This window comes from Astyanax mexicanus, chromosome 12 (assembly GCF_023375975.1).
Source record: "Astyanax mexicanus isolate ESR-SI-001 chromosome 12, AstMex3_surface, whole genome shotgun sequence".
Classification (NCBI taxonomy): domain Eukaryota; kingdom Metazoa; phylum Chordata; class Actinopteri; order Characiformes; family Acestrorhamphidae; genus Astyanax; species Astyanax mexicanus.
In genome coordinates, this window is record NC_064419.1 from 6,917,668 (window position 1) to 6,938,085 (window position 20,418).

Below are 20,418 nucleotides of genomic sequence, written 5' to 3' on the forward strand. Positions count from 1 at the left end.
TACACTCAATATCTATTTTTTCCTCTCTGTAATTTAGATTTGTATCTGTTTGTAAAAAAAAAAAAAAAAGCGTGGCCATGACTTATTAGGTGTGGGAACGAGATCCGAATGCGTGGGAATGAGATAATTGAGGCATGGGAATGAGATAATTAAGTCGTGGCCACGACTGGCCACGATAGGCATGGGAACAAGAAGAAGACTTTTCTGCAAAAATAATGCCCATGAAGAAGACTGAATATTACAAGCTCCAATCCAAGAATAATCATTACTAAGAAAATGGAGAGTGAATTGGTTTCTTTTTATTTTCATCTTAGAATAAATTATGGTGATATTTTGGATATAATTCTAAGTAAAAGACACTTAATTCTCATACTAAGAGCTGATTGGCTCAGACGCAGACAGTATGAAGACCTGTTTACCTTCCTTAGTCATATTGTGCACAACCCCTGAGAGCTGCTTGCTATGTTAGCTGTGAAACAAAAGGACCTAGTGGCCACGCCTTAATGGCTATGACTAATTGTTCCCACGCCTCATTACGTTCTTGTTTTCAACCCTTATCCAGATCCGTACCCAGAACACCTCTTTTGGTCTTTTAGAACAAATTCTGGTCTTTTGGTCCGGCCCCTTTCAGACCTGCTACTTTGGTTCGCACCAAACTGAAAAGTCTGAAAGTTCGGACCAAACAAGATAAGTGTGAAAGTCCTTTTAGTGTGTGCTATGTTGGATCAGACACAGCAGTGCTGCTGGAGTTTTTAAACACTGTTTAATCGCTTACTGTCCTCCACTCTACTGCACACTCTTACCTACAGCTGCTCCACCTTGTAGATAAAGTAAAGTCAGAGACAGAAGCTCTGAATCTGTTGATGCATCAGGATGCTGCCCACAGGACGCCACCCACAATACAGTAAAGTACACAGAAGTATATTTGTGATCATTTGGTTTTATTTCAGATGATTAATCAGATGATCATTCACTCATACCAGTTTCAGCACCCTGAATCAATAATCCTGAGGCCAGCTGCTGTTCTCTTACTGTGCGTTTACTGGAAACTGTCGATCACTAACATGACAATACAATAACACAAGAGTAATCTAACAGGTGGACACTGGGTTCTACTGTCTGATGCCTTTAGGTGGGTTGCTGTTGTACCACATTGCCATTATAAGAAACACTGTCTACACAATATTGTACATAAAATGAACATAGCCCAGGTTTCAGTGATATTTTTAGAGAGGTTTCACTCTTCGTATGGCTCAGCAGCTGTGTCCGATCTCCAGGTAGGCCGCAGAAGATCAGGAGATCACAGTAGATGACAGTTCATTAGTTACAGTGATTATTTGAATAAATAACATTTTTAAAAAGGTGAGTTTTCTCTGCTTTGTGCTGAAGATCTCTCAGAGTGATGAGCATTTCTGTGTATGCTGTGTTTCAGACATGTTCTCCTGCAGCCGGGCAGTGTGCTAGAAGGCTGCACGGAAAGGCTGCGAAGGTCCACTCTGAGAAGGTAAAAGTGCTTGTTTTTCTTCTTTCTACTTTTTGGCATCTTGAACCTTCTGAATTTCCTGAAAAAAAAAAAAAACAAATATGAATTATTAAGTAAAGCTTTTTAGATGTGAACACTAAAGTAAAGTAAGCACTTTTTTTTTAGCACTGGACAGTAGATACGATTCTAGTATATGATGATAAACAAATCTGGTCTGCCAATACTGATATGAGTATTATTTTATATTCCTGTACAATAGAAATTAAATTTGACAGAAACAAAATCACTTAGGAAAATGAATAAAAAATACACAATAAATAATAATTAAAAATGAATGAAAACAAAAGAAATAATAAAAAATAAGCAAAAAACAAACTAATAAATAAATCAAAATAAATAAAATAGTGGAAAAAGGCAGATGCTATTTACATTTATATATGTCTATTTACTATATACAATTGTATATAGTAACATCAGACCATTTTCAAGTATCATGGTGCTACTAGATACATTTAGTGTACATAGTATCTGCAGTGTCCATAGTAATTTAATGTTATATACATTAAGTGGCAGCCTCTATATACAACAGTCTGATATGGGAAATTCTGGCACCAAATTCTGGTTCCATATGGAAACCAGAGTTTCTATTGGTCAGCTAGTGTCACATGATTTACTTTACGGGGTTAGTGTAAACAGACAGTAAAGAAATACTTAAACTAAATTAAAAATAATGATTAAAGACCGTAATTGTTTGTGTGCAGCTGACTGACACTTGATAGAATGATTAAGAATCATGATGTTGAAGTTTTGAGATTTACCTCAATAAGAACACTTTTGAGCTTTTCATAGGCTTCATCCAAGTCATCGTTAATGATGACCAAATCAAAAACTCCTTCTTCCTTACCTACATGGAGAGAGAAAAGTTAAGATCAGCAGTGAAACACATGCTACAAAAAATAAAAGAATAAAAATTAAGAACATTAATTATTTAATTAGTATAATATTTACTGAGCTCCATGTCGATCCGGGCTGCCTCCAGACGTTTCTGTAAACTCTCTTCAGTTTCTGTTTTACGATCTCGAAGGCGCTGCTCCTGCAAATCACATCCCTCTACTGGTCAGTTTAACTAGTCATTTTAATTAGACACATCATTAAGCATGATTAAAGCATCAGTCTGTAAGTTTGGGTGATTTGGGGCTTTGGAGCCCTCTCTGGTGAGAATGTGTAATTGCACAGAGCATGTGGAAGAGTACTTTTAATGTAGGTGCTCTGTAAAAGTTAGTGTTTTGAGTGCATTAACATCCAACAAACCTACCAGACCACTCTTTTACTGATTTTGGAATGGATATAATAGTGTTTTACATTTTTTAGGGATGGTTGAGCCAGAACACTTCATTACCAGTATCTCCATGGACGGTGGCTGGATGGAGATGTAGATGGGGTTCAGGTCAGTCTCCTTGATGTTTCTCACTCCCTGAATGTCGACGTCCAGGATGCAGATCAGGTTCTGGGCCTGAACGTCCTCTATAGACGATTTACTGTAGAGCAAAAGAATGCTTCTTAATGACTCATTTTATGTCAAAACTCTATAATATTGAATGAACAGGGCATTGAATGGGTATGTAAAGTTCTCTTTAGCTCAGCCCAGATTTTAAAGATATCCTGTATATCTAAGCCTTATTGCAGCATATTTGTACAGATATTATATTAATAAACTACTATTCATTCACTAAAAAGTGGTTCATATCTATAACAAGGATTTTAGTAGACTGAGGAGATCTGAGCAGACCCATTAGATACAGTATATACAGTAGATATAGCCCCTGAAACATAGGCCAAGTAAAACACATGATGAATCATAAACATTCATCATTTTTCTTTTTGCATTCAATTTATTTCAGTTTATCTCCATATAACAAGCTCCTCTGAGCCTTAATGTTTTAGAACTTTATGTTTTAGATGGCCTTCATTTTTCCTGATCAATGTAGAATCACCTATAGTTCTGTTCATCTGTCTATACAGGTCTAAAATTTATTTATTTATTTTTTTGAGATTCTCATTTCCTATTATTGGTTTAAAGCTGTGAAATTGTTGTAAAATGTATATAGCACAAGAAGCCTCAGAAATATGTAGTTTATTATTTTTAGTCGTAGTTGATCAGTGTATATAGGTATATAAAACATATTTATGTTTATTTATGGACTGGTATAATGAACAAATATAAAACCATATCTAAATGCAATGTATTGCTGTTTATTCACTTAGTCCCTCTGTTACTTGCAGTGCTCCCGACAACAGGCGTGTAAAGAGTGCGCACCTCATCCAATACATATTGGACAATGCACCAGACTAGGCAGCCAATGCACTTGGGGGAAAGCGCCGTATCCACAGCGCTGATACCTCAGCCAACAGAGGCCTGTGTTGGCTAGCGTCACAATGGGAGTGAATGGCTGATCTCGGCTGCTGTTATTTATATTGTATACACTGCACCTCATACTGTAGTGTGGTGGAATTAGGAGGTCAGTGGGATTAGGGCTGTGGTTCTTTTCCTTAATCTTAAAGCTAAGATTAACAGCGACACCTTGAGCACAGAGCGACAGATGCTGCTGTGGATTTCTCCTGAACCTACATGACCCAGAACAGCTTCCGTGCCCGATGTCACTTCAGCTGACCTAAAGTGTCTTAAGGTTAGGTGAGGTCACATCAGAGAATACAGACATGGCTTCTACCAACCTCTATTGGCAGAACCTTTCCAAAGGAAATAGACAAGCTATGTGTGTGCATTTTTCACATTTGTGTGAGCAACAGGGGCAACTTCAAGTATCTAAATGTAGCATTCATTAGAAAAGGGAGTGCACAAACATGTGGACATATAGTGTAATAACGGTTTAAAGTAAATTGTAGTCAAACGTTTAGACACACCTTATTATTCATTTTTTGTCTACATTGTACATAAATACTGGAGTCATCCAGACTGTGAAGGAATACACACATAATCATGCAGTAACTTAAAAATGTTAAACAAACCAGATTACTCTATGCAGCATTTAGAGGGCTTTTTCTTATCTGGTTGGTAACTTTCCTGAGGCGGTCCTGATGAGAGCCAGTTTCATCATAACGGTTTTGATGGTCTTTTTGACTGCACTTGAGGATACTTTAAAAGTTCATGAAATGTTTTGTATTGACTAGCCTTTTTTGTATTGTTTTTCTTTAAATATTTTTTGTCTTTTTTATACATTATAATATTCAGCAGTGATAAAATCTTAAAGCAGAAATTGAAGAACAAGATAGTAAATAGATTTGAGACAGTTTGAAATATAATAATAAAAATTCCAAAAATATTCCAGGAACTCGGATGTGCCATATTGAATCTTTCACAGTAACATTGTCATTATTTTTTAACCTTAAAAATTTTTGAAAAAACCCTATCATGATGGATAGTAATATACTATCTTGAAATAAATGTATTTTTGTTTGCTTTTTATTTGTTTTGGTATTTATTGTGAAACTTTATAATTTTTTTGCAATTAATATTCTGCACTTAGTTTTTTTGTTATATTATTTTTAAGTTACATTATTTACTTTGTTACATTATTAATATTTTATACAAAATCAGATTCTTTGTATGTTACTGATAAAAATATTTTTTACTGTTTTTTATATCAACAATACACTTTTTCTCAGTAACACTCATTTTTGTTTTTTTAAACACAGAAAATAAATTGGTAAATTAGTGTTATATTAACATTGCTTCACCTGGTGCCGTACATATTCCCAGAAAACTCAGCGTTTTCGATTAACTCGTTGTTGTCGATGGCCTCCTGCATCTTCTCCCTGGTGACGAAGTGGTAATCTGCAGCAGAAGCAGATGGGGATTACTGGTAAGACTCAGTGAGTTAAGAAGGTTTGGTAAAGGCTACCTAGGGAGAGTCATGGTTTCTGTGGCTGATGTAAAGAGAATCTACAGAACAACAACAAACTCTGAAGAAGTGCTACTGCTGTTGTAGAGGAGCTAAGCCCTAGCTATTATGAACATGTTAATAGATGATAAACATCTTAAACATCTAGTGGTCCTGCAACACATCCCAAAAAATGGTAAAGCATTTTCAACAACACTGAAAATATATTTTAGTATCAATTATACCAAGAAATGAATTGTTTTAGGTGCTATTTTGTTCTCTACTGGGACAGGTCCAGTACCTGTACCTTCTTCTTATACAGCAATGCCTTTGTAATGTGTGCACCATGTGGTTTTGCATTATTTTGTAATGCAAATTATCTTGTTGCAATTTTCTTCTGATCTTTCTTTAAAGAACACTGTTTTTTTTTTAAACATTTCAATCATTTTCTCATGCATTAGGTAAAAACTGGAGATGCTTTGTTCACTGTTGCTCTTCAAAGGTTTTCAGTGATTCTGCTTTTGCACCGAATAATGACACTAATCATGTGTTAACATCGTCTGTTTGATATCTTTTTGTTTCTTTATTTTGTTTGGTTTTTACCTTATTATTAGCCCTAATCCCAGTCCCATCTTTTTTGGCATGTGTTACAGGTCTGAAATGCAGGAATGGATATATATTACCAAATTAAATGAGGTTGAGCAGACAATATTTTCTGGTGTCTCTCAAAGAACCCTTTGTGACACCTTTATTGTTAAGTACATCATACATTGTTGTTTAGCTACGATATAGCGTGTATGAGAACATGTGCTCACACCATTATATTTATTCCTCCACAACTGCAGACATAAACATGAGACACACATCACACATAAACACACAAACACTTACAGGCGTACAGTGGTCAAAGATTTCTATACAAGATGCTAAATGAGTGACTCTTGACTGTTTGATTGAATCAGGTAGAGCAGAGAAACACACACATTGTTTAGTTAAAAAGTTTTTTGTTTGGTGGGAGGGATGAACTACTGGCATACAAAGCAGGCACAGTCATTAGGATGACAACGTTCTATATGTAGGCATCTATCAAGTTTTCATCAACATTTCGATTGTTCAAAAATCAAATATTTTGTAACAATTTTGTTTTTGTTTTTTAACAGTTGGCAGGAGTTGCAAAATGGTGATTGTTCGCTAACCTGCACAACATATTAACAATTAGAATTCTAAGTGATATATACAAATTTTTAAGTAAATTAATAATAAAATTTCACACTGGAGGTTGAATGTGTTTATTATTATTATTTTTATTTTTTTTATTATTATTTTTTAGACCAATTGTCTCTATTCAGTTGTATATCTCCCATCACCAGTGATGCCACAACACAAGGAGGGTGAAGACTAGCACATGCCTCCTCCGACACATGAGAGTCACCCACTGCCTCTTTTCCAACTGCTGCTGATGCCAAGTAGCCAGCACTCTCGGAGGAAAGTGCAGTGACTCGGATCCAACACATCAGCTCACAGACATCTTATTCTAATAAACATCACCCTAGGAGTGATGAAGTGAAAGAGCGCCATCTACCCACCCAGAGAGAGCAATGCCAATTGTGCTCTCTCAGGGCTCTGGCAGCTGATGGCAAGATGCATGACCGGGATTTGATCTCCCGATTATAGTGGCAACGCTTTAGACTGGACTGCTGTTTATTTTAAATATTGTAAAGTTCCTCTAAATGTTGCTTACCAATGGCAACAGGTATGAAGCCAGGAGTAACCAGCCTTAGGTAACAGGCTGTTGGTAACGAGCCACTGGTAACAAGCTATGGTTAACAGATTGTAGATAACGATTCACTGATAACAAGCCAGTGGTAACAAGCTATGGGTAACAGGTCACTAATAATGATCCACTGATAACAGGTATCAACCCAGGAGTAATGGGCCATTGGTACCACAGGTAACAAGCTACAGGTAGAGATCCACAAATAACAAGTTATGGGTAGAACACAAACCAGTGGAAAATATCACCAACTATTAACAACACTTTATAACTTTAGAACAACTTACATTAACTACAACATTATGCTGAAAGCCAGGGACACTTATACTATTTCACTTTATTATTGTAAATTACTACTTTCACTTAAAATAAGACTGACTTAATTTGGTATAAATGCTTGTTGTGGTGCTAATGACTGGCCAGTTCTCTGTTTTAATGCCATCAGGGAGTCTTATGGGGAGAAACAGGACACATCTAGAAAACACAGGGGGCTATTTTCAAAAGCTTTTTACTCCAAAGTGCACTCTGGCATTTAAATCTTTAAAAAAAAAGTCAACCAGGACTGATTGTGGTCTGAATTGTAAATTATTTTCAACATGTTTGGATTTGAGGAAGATGAAAGTAACCCCCCATCACTCTCTCTTCACATTTATGATCAGTAATGATTGTGTTTCAGTAGCTGAAATATGATCTACACCTTCAGATGATACAGAGGATAGGACGTCTGCTACAGGTAGTAACGTAGCCCCCAGAAGCATTGGGAGACAATTGAGTCCTATGGAGAAAACAACAAAGGCACATTTGGGAGAAAAAAGGTAAGTTTTTACCCCCATTAAATATTCAGACACTGTTCACTTGGGAGTAAGAAGCAACAAAACTTCACTGTCAGTCTCAGTCTGAGGGTAGAAGGGAGTCCTGGGAAGAGAGGTTGGTCGTGTTTTTTAAAGTGTCCCTTTCAAAGCTTTAAATTATACTTAAATATCTTTAAATCTATCCTCATTAACTTCAGCTCAGATATTTGTGTGATATTATTACAGTATGTTGTATCGGGGTCTAGTCTAGTTTTAGTGAGCTAGCTAATGAGCTAACGATGCTAACTTTGTAACTGTAAATGTGGATAATTGTTTTTTTTGTCTCTCTAAGCTTCTTTTAAGACCACAGTGTAGTGCTACGTTTTGGTATTTTTTGCTAGCTGCATACTAGCAAGCTTTTAGCTTGCTAACTAGCGTGCTAGCCTGCTAACTTACAAGCTAGCACTATCTGAAGTCATTAAAAAAACAGATGGCAAAGTTTGCTTGTTACATAAATCCAAGTTTTAAGTTTTAGAATATTTAGCACTGTAATTAACTCTTTTTAAAGTCTTTTTAATTCATATAATGTTACTGTAAATTAATCTGTAAAAATGTGTGTTTAAAAAATGGTACCTGGCTCTTTCTATGGAAAGGTATTTTTTTACACATATTATTACATTTAAAATGGATTTAAATTGTAAAAATAAACAAAAAGAAAATATATATTTTTACAATTAAACGTTTTTGAGCAAGTAAAGTATTAATTATTTATATTATAATAATTCATTAGTATTATTAACATTATGTAGTTTATTTATAACTGCAATAATCTATACATGACTATAAAATATATAAAAATGTGACATTAAAAAACAACAAATGACAAATTAATTTCCTAAAAAATATAAGGAAAGTTGTAGATCCCAGGACAAAAATATAATATAACTTAATTAAATTACATACTAAATTACAGATATTATAACATCATTGCCAAAGTGTGATTGGCAATTCAGCAAAAAAAAAAAAAAAAATAAAAATAAATAAACATTTATGTCACTGGTGGTACACTGGTACAATAAAAAATGTAAAAACATTATTAGGCTGCCATTTATGCATAATCATACACTGAATATGTTATATAATAGCATAATAAATTTTACAAACATAAAAAATAAAATTGCCATTGAATAAGCAGAGACTTCTGTAGAATGACTCATTCAATTTACAATTTCATTGTAAAATTTACAGTAAAACTAAATTTTACGTTTAATTACTGTAAAGAAAATAGTATTTACAGTAAAATATGTGAAGATTCGCATTCCGGATTAAGACTCAGTCAGAAAGCACATTATAATACAAATATTATGGACAGATGACAAACAAAACATCTGTACGCAGGTTTGTTTTACTCAAAAAATGTAGAGCTCTACATATTTAGTGATTGTTGGTCTTTCTGTTTTTTTTTACAATCCATTTAAATTATTTCTAATAGTTTACAATTAGTTCTAAGATTAAGGGTATATATTTTGTTTTTTAGGTGGTGGGAACCACCTGCTTACCCTTGCCGTCCTCTTCTCCAGGACGAGGATTTCTGGTTGTATCTGCAAGAGAAAAGCAAGAGAGAAAGCAGAGGTTGAGGAATTGTATTAATGAGACTGTAAGTAACTGTATAATCTCTTTTTTGTAAATTGTTGGATAATGTTACTTACGGGACACGCTGAAACCAAAAACACCCTCATATTCCTTCATCAGCCTTTTCAGCAGGGTGCTTTTCCCAGCCCCAGATGGGCCACTGAGAACTACTGGCCTGGGTCCTGACATTTGCCTGGCAAAACACAAGCATTCTTAGTGTTGTAGTTAAGGCCAAGATCAGAACATGTTGACCAGGACCCTGTCTTACACCCTGCTAACAACCTATTTTCAGGCCTTCTGCCTGCGTTGTTTAAATAGCAAAGATGTTTTGTGAATATATCTATCATCAGGTAAATTTCTGGTGTATTACTATCTTATTAACAGAAAACACAGGTGCACCACTGATTGAAAACAACCTTTTTACACAAACATGCACATACAGCATTGCACAAACCTATAGCATGTGCCAGTTTCGCAGCTATGCAAAGCTACATTATACAGTATAAATGAGCGTGAACATGCATGTCAGTTCCTCCTGCTGAGAAGTGGTTGAAACATCCTGATAGCTGCACCCCTGAAATAGCAATCTGCCAGATTGTCAGAGCACACTTGACTCTTAAAGGGAATGGCAAGTGATGTGCTGATTTGATATTTTATTGCACATTACGCCCAAAACACACCCATGATTAATTAGGAGAATTGGTACCAAGTCCAAGACCACATAATTTTTTTGTTTTATAGTTTAGTCTTTAACTCATTGTCCATTCATCATTTATTATACACAATTTCCAACTTAACCTAACACCAAATAGAGTTTAGACCAAAAGTTTAGACCGAGTTTATGGTCTTAAGACTGGTCTTGACAGAGAAATCAGACTCAAGTATTATAACACTACTAACAAAGTGCCAGAGGTTTTAGGCCTCTAATCACAATAAAATAAATTCTCATAGATATAAAAGAGTTTATACTATTAAAACTCCAGATCACATAATTATTCATGAGATGAGATTTGGTCCATGATTAAAGCCTCTTTCATGTCTTGACTTTCAGGCCTTAAGGGAAAAGTCCTTCATGTTGATCACAGATTATAGGCCCGACATAGGCCTGTCCTGCACTGTCCATCTGATGGCACCTCACATGGCCAGATCCTGCCTCTTTAGATTGGCATCTCCACATGTAAAGCTCAGGTTCTAATCTCCTGATCTTGGCATTAGTATTCCCACTTAATGCTCCCTGGAAAATATCCAGCTAAAAGTAAAGAAGTGAAGCCATGTCTGGTTATTTTCCCTTTATTCCTAAAAGTTTCTGATAAGTAAGTGGCTCCATCACTGATTTGACTGCTGACTAATTGTCAGTATTGGTATCAATCTGAAACTGCCTAAAATATCAGAAGTAAAAAAAACTAATAATCCATTAAACTACAATATGACATAAGTACTTAACCCTAGAGTCCAAGTCTACATGGGTTCAGGGTTACAGATCAGTATTTTAGACCTAATTACAGATATAACACACTAATTATAAAAACCTGCAGGACTTTTTACCCTAAATATAGTGGTAATTATAGACATATATAGACTTAATGAACATAATACACTTATTATAGTAACTTGCAGAACTTTTTATTCAAAATATAGTAGTAATTATAGTAATTAGTGTACATACTTGTGTACATATCTTTGGGGAAGTAGTATATTAGTTATACAATTTGAGTATGATGTCATTAAGAAAGAAAAAAAGTGATATCAGGATAATATATGTATCAGCAGATACTAAAGATTGCAGACCATAAAAAGTGATATTGTGCCAACCTTAATTAAAACCAAAGAATTAACTAAAGCACACTTTTAAAAAAATAGTACAATTCTGTAAATTAAGTTTAAGCTTTTTGATTGAATAGCTTAATTAAATCCATGATCTAACCTTGTGACCTGACAAATGACATTCCTAAAAAAGGTCATTACTCTTAAGCAGAGGACCACTGCACTACTCAGCAGTACAGGTGGAGTGTGTAGGTCCGTATGGGACTGATCTAAACTGCAGTTAAATAGTTAAATGTGCCCTAATGAAGTCAGACTAGGCCAGTGAAGAGGATTAGCTAGACATAAGCCAGCAGGACCAGCAGAAGCCCAGTGACCTGATGCTCATCTGATTGAAGGTTTCTGCACTAAATCACCTCTACTTCCTCTTTCCCAGGTCATAGGACCTGTTTATTCATATAATACTAAGGTTAAGTTCACATTTTTAGGCTGAAGTGATTTAATGTGACCATTTACATTCATGTCTTGTACACACAAATCGGATATACATCTGATCTAGGATTACACATAGAAATAAAGAAATAATTAAATCTGATTTTATGTGTACTGTGTCATTTCAGGAACAGATTTGTTCACATTACAGATACAGATACAGATCACTGACATTTATGAACAAGAGTAAACAATAAAGCTAAATCTGATCTCAGCACAACAACAACAAAATAAACAAACAAAAACAGAGCTACTCCATGAGGTTTTAACTGATTAAAGTTACATCTGATAAAAAAGAAAACTTAAATTCTACCACTCTTAGTTAATGGCACACAAAATAGTTTGTTCACAGCAATTGTGACAAAATTATTCTTGCTACATTTTCTTCCCTAAAACCAACAGTCATAAATTATTAGTGAAATGTATCAAACCTGAACACAAACACTGAGAACACCATTATATTATGTCTGTTGTTGCAGAGGTAAAACACAGAGTAATAGTTTCAATGTGATGTTTATAAGTGATATAAATATAATTATTTATTTTGTAATTTAAATACAGTTATATATGGTTATTTTCTAAAGTTTGGACATTAAAATTATGCTCCTATTCTTTAAACATAAAAACAAATTTCCATTTGTCCTTAAACCCACATATCTAGGCTTCTAAGCTATGTGAATATGTATTTTGGTAGTTTTTATGTAGTTTAAAGTTATGCTTCAAAGTGCATGAAAGTATAAAGCATATTTTTATATGGTTTTTATATAGTTTATAGCTATTTTATATACATATAAACTAATAAAAATAAAGTCAATATTTGCATTTTCTGTGCTACAAAAATATATATTTTTTTATTTGTCTTAAAACACACTTTGCAATAATTCACCATCACTCTACTAAGATTATATAGAATGCAGTGTTTCACAACAAACCACATTTTGAACAACTATATGTTAAGACATACACAGAATTATGCATATATTTTGAAAAAGAAAAAGTGTTATAACCTTTAGGTGTGTGTAAAATGTGTAATAAGTAAAACATGTATCTAATGAATTGGCTAAACTAAAAAAATGGGTGTGAAAAATATTGATATTTCAGACTGTTGCAATTTTTTTGATTTTATGTATTTTTAATTATTTGTTTACATGTAAAGATTGGTGTCAGACAGGGCTTCATTCAGTAGTTAGATCCCACAGTTACACTTATAGTGGTTAACTAGACAACTTTTGTTTTACTCAGATTTTATAAGTATATGTGTTTTTTATATTATGGTGGTTTTCCAAAAAATTGATTTCAACAACTGCAATTTGTAGCCTTGCTTACAGTATCTCAGTATCACAGTATCTATATTGCGGTATATTGTATCGTAACTCCTGTATCCTGATACATATCATGTATACATATCATATCATATCATATCACAGGTTACAGTCCACAGCCCTACTGAAGACATTAACAGATTATTAAAGTACAGAATAATAAAAGAGCGGTTCTTACCTTTCTGACACTGAGCAGGTGTAGTGTAGTGTGTGGGGCTGAGTGTGTGAGTGCGTGTGAGTGTGTTAGTGTAAGTAACTCACTGACCTGCTGCTCCAGCTTACTGCCAGCAACAATTACCACCTCAGCCACTCACTCCAGCCAATCAGATTGAAGCCTGCGTGTGTCGCTTGCCATCATGAACTGAAAGGCTATCAGCCATAGAGCTTAACTACAACACCCTCCATACTTCAAATACAATGACCTGCTGCTACAGACATGTTATCTGGTATCTTCATTCAGTGTTCATTAGAAAACACTGTCAAATATATTTAAATTTTTGTAGACAGCGATTGTATTGACACACACACACACATAGCTAGTCCTTATAGAAAATGACTAATGCTATCTGTAGGCTAGAGTGGTATAAAGCCACCAGCATTGAGCTGTACAGCCGTACAACTCTATTGATTCAATAAAATTCCCGTATTTTTTGGACTATAAGACTAGCCAGATTATTAGGCACTCTATTAATGAACTTCTATCAAATTTTCTTGTCTATTTTCATACAATTTTCATACACAAATCATAAGGTGCATTAGGTGACACTAGTAAGGATGCCTACATCAAAGTGAGCAAGGGTGTCGCCATGTTTACTTTCTAATGGGGAAGCTGGGAAAGTGCAGGTCAAACAAGCGATGGATGTTAATCTACAAAGATTTCTCTCCTAAAAACTGTTTATTTGGGTGAGTAAAGTGCTTCTGTTGACTTAAAGAAAGCTTAGATTTCCAATATTTTGTCTAAGGGTGAGTTTTCAGTGAAGTTTTCCCAGCACTAAGGCTGGATGCAGCAGCATTAGCATTAGCTAGCTAACCACAGTGCTAGCAGGACGTAAATGCCGCTAGATAGCGCTAGACTGAGGAACCCTGGTGAGTTGTCTGGTAAGCAAGGGTGCTATCAGCTAGCGGTTCGTCCTACATAGCTTTTTTAATACAGCAAACACGCAGACTACAGTCCATTGTACTCACCTCTGAATAGCGAAAGAGCTAGCGCTACGGTTAGCGGCTAATGCTAATGCTAATGCACCCAGCCTTAGTGCTGGAAAAACTTCATTGAAAACTCACCCTTTAACGGTGTATTTCAGTGGGGTGGCTTTACTGCTTCTTAATACCTGACTGATAAAATTCATACATAAGGTGCACCGGATTATAAGATGCACTGTTGATTTTTGGTAAAATTAAAGGATTTTAAATGTGTCTTATATTTAATATTAAACAGTGATTTTAGATGAGGTTGGGTGGTGCTCATCCAACATCCTGGCAGCACTAATGCTCTTGTCACTGAATGCAATCAAATTTTCACAGCAGTGCTCCAAAATCTAGTACAAAGTCTTACCTGGGCAGTAGAGACAGTTACTCCAACAAAAAGCAGGATAAATTATTTATTTTTAACAAACCAATGAATGAGCAGGTGTTCCAATACTAAATTCCATACAGTGTCAGTGGTTGGTTGTTATTTATAGTGTTTGCAAATTTACTGTATGTTACTATGTGACCTTTCTAATAGGATTTGACTGAAAAATATATTTTAAATAATGATATACATTTACCGACCACTTTATTTGAACCCCATCTGTGCATTCTCACACACTTATGAGCTTCACCTACTTTATACCGGAGTAAATTAAAGGTTGTAGCCCATCAGCCTCCCTCTACCTCACTCAGTATTGGTCAGTTTCTGACCTCAGGACCTCTAATGACCAGATTATACTCAGGACACAGCACTGTCAGTAGAGACAAGTGCAGCTCTTAGGTTCAAAACTGATGACTGATGAAGCAAGCTATAAAGGTTGGTTAACGCAAACTTTGAATCAGGATGTTTTTCATACAGGCAAAGTGGATCAATCCTGCCACATGATGGGCAGCACTGTCTCACCTCTCTGGACGTTATCCAGCAGTCAGCTGTAAGTGGGTCAGGTGACTGGCTCTTACATCAATTACTCAAATTAGAATAGAGTAAAACAGAACGAAAGTTCTGAAAGTTCAGCATAAGTACTATAATTAAAAATGATCATATTTATTTTTTTGTCAGTGCAATAAGTCAAAATCCTAATATTTATATTTTTGTTTTAGTGCAGTACTACAAAAAATTCTCATATTGAAATTTCTGGGTCAATGCACTAACTAAAAGTTCTGATATTTATATTTAATTATCAGTGCAGTAACTCAAAATGCTCATATAGAATTTTCAGTATCAGTACAAAAACTCAGTGCAGTAACTCAGAATTCGGATATTTATATTTTAGTATCAGTATAGTAACTCAAAATTCTCAAATTCAGTTTTGCGTATAACTACAGTATCTCAAAATCCAGATATTTAATTTTTAAATATCCGCCGTTCTCCTTCAGTTGTTCACCGACTTGTATTTCAGAACTTTCGAATCGGACAGTTCTTCGCGCCTGACGCTCTGGCTGAAACTCCACCCTTTTTGACTAGGTCTGCCTAACAACAGAGCGATCTATATTCTGATTGGCTCAACGAGAGTACATTTTAATATACAGCCGATGGATTGGCAAGCGTGAGAAATACCATGTGTGGCGTGTGAGCGTGTGAACTCGCTGAGGTGCGTGTGTCACATGCTCAAAGCGTGAGACTTGAGAACACTGCTTAGAATGAAAGTAACACACCTGCCATCTGCACCAACATTTTTGTGAGTCTGATTTGAATCAAAATGATTCTATATTTGTTGATATGATGCACTCACCCCAAATTCATTTACAGTCCATGTTTTAAAGAGGGATCAATGTGGCTCTGATCCTAGAATGACTCAAAGACAAAGTTCTTATAGTTGTATCCAAACTTGTCTCACAACAGAAAATCGTGTCGCTGTCATGTTATGGGGTGTGTTGATCATCTTCTAGGCCAGGCCTCGTTAGATCACCTCCATCCGCTTGGCAGCGCATTGTATTAGAGCGCTGAGGAAGCAGCAGCAGCAGGTGAGTGTGTTCTTCTCTGCTGTGGGATTTAACAATCCACATCACACAGACCCAGCCAAGCTAATCCAGCACTAACCCAATTCCAGCCAGACACGCGTCTGTCTGACAGAGCTGCTCCATCACCGCTTTAGCAGCTTCACTGTTTAACTTCCTGTTAGACTGAGCTAATTTTATTCCCCTGATTTCTGTATGAGGAACTGCTGTACCTGATTTTATTCAGCAGCTTTATACAAGTTTTTAATCCGGCCAGGGAAAAACAGAACACTCACAATTTAGCACATACATGTAGTCAAGTAGTCAAAACCAAAAACACAAAACCTTGTGTTGTAATGATATGATGTGATGAATTTGTGGGAGTAATGTTGACATAAAAACACTACATATGGAGGAATTCAAATTAATCATTTATCATCACCACCAGCACCTGCTTTATCACAACATCACAGTACCATAATCAGGAAAGACCATCACCAAACACCACCATTATCACCCTCAGCACTGACATAATTACAGCACCAACAACATAATCACCAGTGCCATTATCAACAAACACAATCACAGAGTCACTATCTTCACCAACATCATCTTCAACATCAACATCATTACCAACACCAATACTATTATCACCAACACCATCAGCAGTACTATCATTATCATCATTACCATCACCCCGACTACATTACTATCATCCCAACACCATCGTTACCAGCACTAATGACCTCATTACCCATACTATAATCACCAACACCATCAGCAATACTATCATCACCAACACCATTGTCACAAGCACTGACACCATCACTACCAATAATATAATCACCAACACCATCAGCAATACTATTATCATCATTACAATCACCCTGACCACATCACTATCTTCATCATCACCATCACCCTGACCACATCATTGTCATCACCAACACCATTGTCACCATCACTAATACCATCACTACCAATAATATAATCGCCAACACCATCAGAAATACTATCATCATCATCACAATCACCCTAACCACATCACTATCATCACCAACACTATTGTCAGGAGCACTGACACCATCATCACCAACACTATAATTATTAACACCATCAGCAATACCATCATCATCACAATCACCCTGGCAACATCACTATCATCACGAACACAATTGTCATGAGCACTGACACCATTACTACCAACACTATAATCATTAACACCATCAGCAATACTATCATTATTAACACTGTCACTCTGACAGCATCACCAACACTATCATCACAAGCACTGACACCATTACTACCAACACTATAATCACCAAACCCATCAGCAATACTATCATCACCAACACCATTGTCACAAGAAATGACACCATCACTACCAACACTATAATCCTTAATACCATCAGAAATACTATTATCATCATCACCCTGACCACATCACTATCATTCCAACACCATCGTCACCAGCACTAATACCATCACTACCAATAATATAATCATTAACATCAGTAATACTATCATCACCAACACCATTGTCACCAGCACTGACACCATTAACCAAAACTATAATCCTCAACACCATCAGCAATACTATCATCATTAGTCACCCTGACCACATCATTATCATCACCGACACCATCGTCACAAGCACTAATACCATTACTACCAATACTATAATCATTAATACCATCAGCAATACTATCATCATCACAATCACCCTGACCACATCACTATCATCACCAACACCATCGCCACCAGCACTAATAACATTTCTACCAATACTATTATCACCAACACCATCGTCATGAGCACTGACACCCTTACTGCCAACACTATAATCATTAACCCCATCAGCAATACTATCATCACCATCATCACAGTCACCCTGTCCACATCACTATCATCACCAACACTATCGTCCTGAGCACTGACACCATCACTACCAACACTATAATCATTAACACCATCAGCAATACTATCATCATCCAACTATATCATCACTAATACCACTGCTACCCCTTTTCGATGACAATCACTATTATTACCATCACTAATGCCATCATCATCATCATCACTTCCTCTTCCTCCCTCCTATCATCGTTGTTTAGATTTTGACTCGGAGAACCCTGAACCTTGAACCCTGAATTCTTCTGAGCAGGAGAGATGTTACCAAATGAAAATCCGCTGTAATAAAACAGAGTCATTTTTACGCATCAACATTTATTAATAAGTAATTAGTATCAGATCAAAACTATCAAAAGTGCTTCATCGTTACTCAGTACAGACATAAACAAAACTATTGCTACAAGCTGCACCATAGAATCGTTCTTCAGTCCTTCAGATCCAGCAGAGTTCCGCTTTAGTCTCGTCTGGAACAGTTCATACGGAACGCTGTGAGCTCTTCTACGTTCTCAGTGAAGGAAGAGCTGAGCTGAGAAAAGCTGGTTCCCACTGAATGAGTTCAATTCTGAAAGAGTGTTGATTCTGCATGGCCTGCTGACTGATACTGACAGCCCTCGATACAGCAAATAAATCCTTATCGCTCATATCAAAGTCTTATTTTGATCTATATTCAAAAAATAACAAGAAAACTGGCAGGTAGTTTGGATATCTTCTGATGTAGGAGTTAAGGCTAGCAGGATATTGACACATTTTATTTCAAATAAAAAATAAATAAAAATTTAGCATTTGTGAATTCTTTTTTGATTTCTTTTAATTAAGCATAATAAATTCCACATTTAAAAGCTGTTTTGCTAGTATTGACCCACGCCCTTGATTGGGCAGAGAAGAAGAAAGAGGGGGAGCGAACTCAGAGTATTTGGGATGGAGTTCGGGGCAGCTTCGCTGTAAAGCGTGAAGCCGAAGCCCCCCCTCTCATGAAGAGAAACATGAGAAGAGAATAAAATTAAAGAAGGAGGAAGATGGGGAGGAGGTGGATGCGAGGTTTGTTCAATGAGTAGGTAGAGAGGAAGTGACTGTTTAAATAGGGATGGAAGTGGGAGGAGTGAGGGCGTGGCTCACTCCCAAAACTTAGTTATGACACATAACTCCACTTTGCTAGTATTGACCCACGCCCTTGATTGGGCAGAGAAGAAGAAAGAGGGGGAGCGAACTCAGAGTATTTGGGATGGAGTTCGGGGCAGCTTCGCTGTAAAGCGTGAAGCCGAAGCCCCAAAAATTAAATCAGAACTTTCGACCACTGCTAGGATTTAAGAAGCAACTGAGTGTTGGAAGTCCGACCTTGTAGTCTTTGAGAAAGCCAGAGGATGAACCGATGCAAGGGGAAGGCAGTGTGGAAGTCAAAGGAAAGAAAGGTAGGGAATAATTAAGTAAGGTATTTGAAGGTGCTGCCAGCCTATTCGAGTATAAGAATGAATGAGGTCCTTGGTGGCAGAAATCGGTTGAAGTGGAAAGGTAGTGTTGAGCGACTTAATGGAATGATGCACGTGTTGTACATGTAGTTTAAAGGCCCCAAAAGCAGCCACCGACCCGCATGCGCAGCAGGAGCGACCTGGTAAGGTAGAAGGGGTGCTCCTGATGGTCCAACAGAAGTGAGGGGGAGGGGGGATGGGGGGCGATGGAGTGGGAAGACGGTGTGGGAAGACGGGGCGATGGAGTGGGAAGACGGGGCGATGGAGTGGGAAGACTGTGTGGGAAGACGGGGCGATGGAGTGGGAAGACGGGGCGATGGAGTGGGAAGACGGGGCGATGGAGTGGGAAGACGGGGCGATGGAGTGGGAAGACGGGGCGATGGAGTGGGAAGACGGGGTGGGAAGATGGCAGCAACAGGAGATAAACAAAAGAGAGTAGGGAGGACAGACAGAATGAGGACAGTTGGAATGGCGGTGGGAAGATGGAGGATGGGAAGGGAGGACAGATGGACTGGTGTTGGGATGATGGAGGATGGGCAGGGAGGACAGACCGACTGGTGTTGGGATGATGGAGGATGGGCAGGGAGGACAGATGGACTGGTGTTGGGATGATGGAGGATGGGCAGGGAGGACAGACAGCGAGGTTTGTTCAATGAGTAGGTAGAGAGGAAGTGACTGTTTAAATAGGGATGGAAGTGGGAGGAGTGAGGGCGTGGCTCACTCCCAAAACTTAGTTATGACACATAACTCCACTATAATTT

General features: G+C 36.9%; 1 protein-coding gene and 1 long non-coding RNA gene across 3 annotated transcripts; one reads left to right on the plus strand and one right to left on the minus strand.

The window, feature by feature from the left end:
- Window positions 1-920: 920 nt before the first annotated feature.
- guk1b (guanylate kinase 1b) lies at window positions 921-13,434 on the minus strand. Of its 2 annotated transcripts, XM_007236116.4 has the most exons (9): window positions 13,333-13,434; window positions 9,657-9,772; window positions 9,507-9,548; window positions 7,854-7,931; window positions 5,240-5,336; window positions 2,883-3,021; window positions 2,492-2,576; window positions 2,302-2,387; window positions 921-1,562 (listed from the first exon to the last, which is right to left on the minus strand). In XM_007236116.4, exons 2-9 carry the CDS (start codon window positions 9,766-9,768, stop codon window positions 1,530-1,532), a joined length of 672 nt encoding a protein of 223 aa, XP_007236178.1. In that variant the 5' UTR covers window positions 9,769-9,772; window positions 13,333-13,434; the 3' UTR covers window positions 921-1,529. The 2 variants fall into 2 exon arrangements, with proteins under 2 accessions (XP_007236178.1, XP_007236179.1); XM_007236117.4 differs by lacking the exon at window positions 7,854-7,931.
- Window positions 7,904-15,275, plus strand: LOC111192616 (uncharacterized). Its single transcript, XR_002650033.2, has 3 exons — window positions 7,904-7,971; window positions 9,485-9,604; window positions 15,202-15,275. It is a non-coding gene; the product is annotated as an uncharacterized LOC111192616 (long non-coding RNA).
- Window positions 15,276-20,418: the final 5,143 nt, after the last annotated feature.

Bases quoted from the DNA above. Each gene is read 5' to 3' on its own strand.
- guk1b (XM_007236116.4), bottom strand. From the start codon at position 9,768: ATGTCAGGACCCAGGCCAGTAGTTCTCAGTGGCCCATCTGGGGCTGGG. The intron at 9,549-9,656 runs GTAAGTAACATT...TTTCTCTTGCAG, and splicing joins TTTTGGTTTCAGCGTGTCCC to ATACAACCAGAAATCCTCGT. The intron at 2,577-2,882 runs GTAATGAAGTGT...TGTGATTTGCAG, and splicing joins CACCGTCCATGGAGATACTG to GAGCAGCGCCTTCGAGATCG.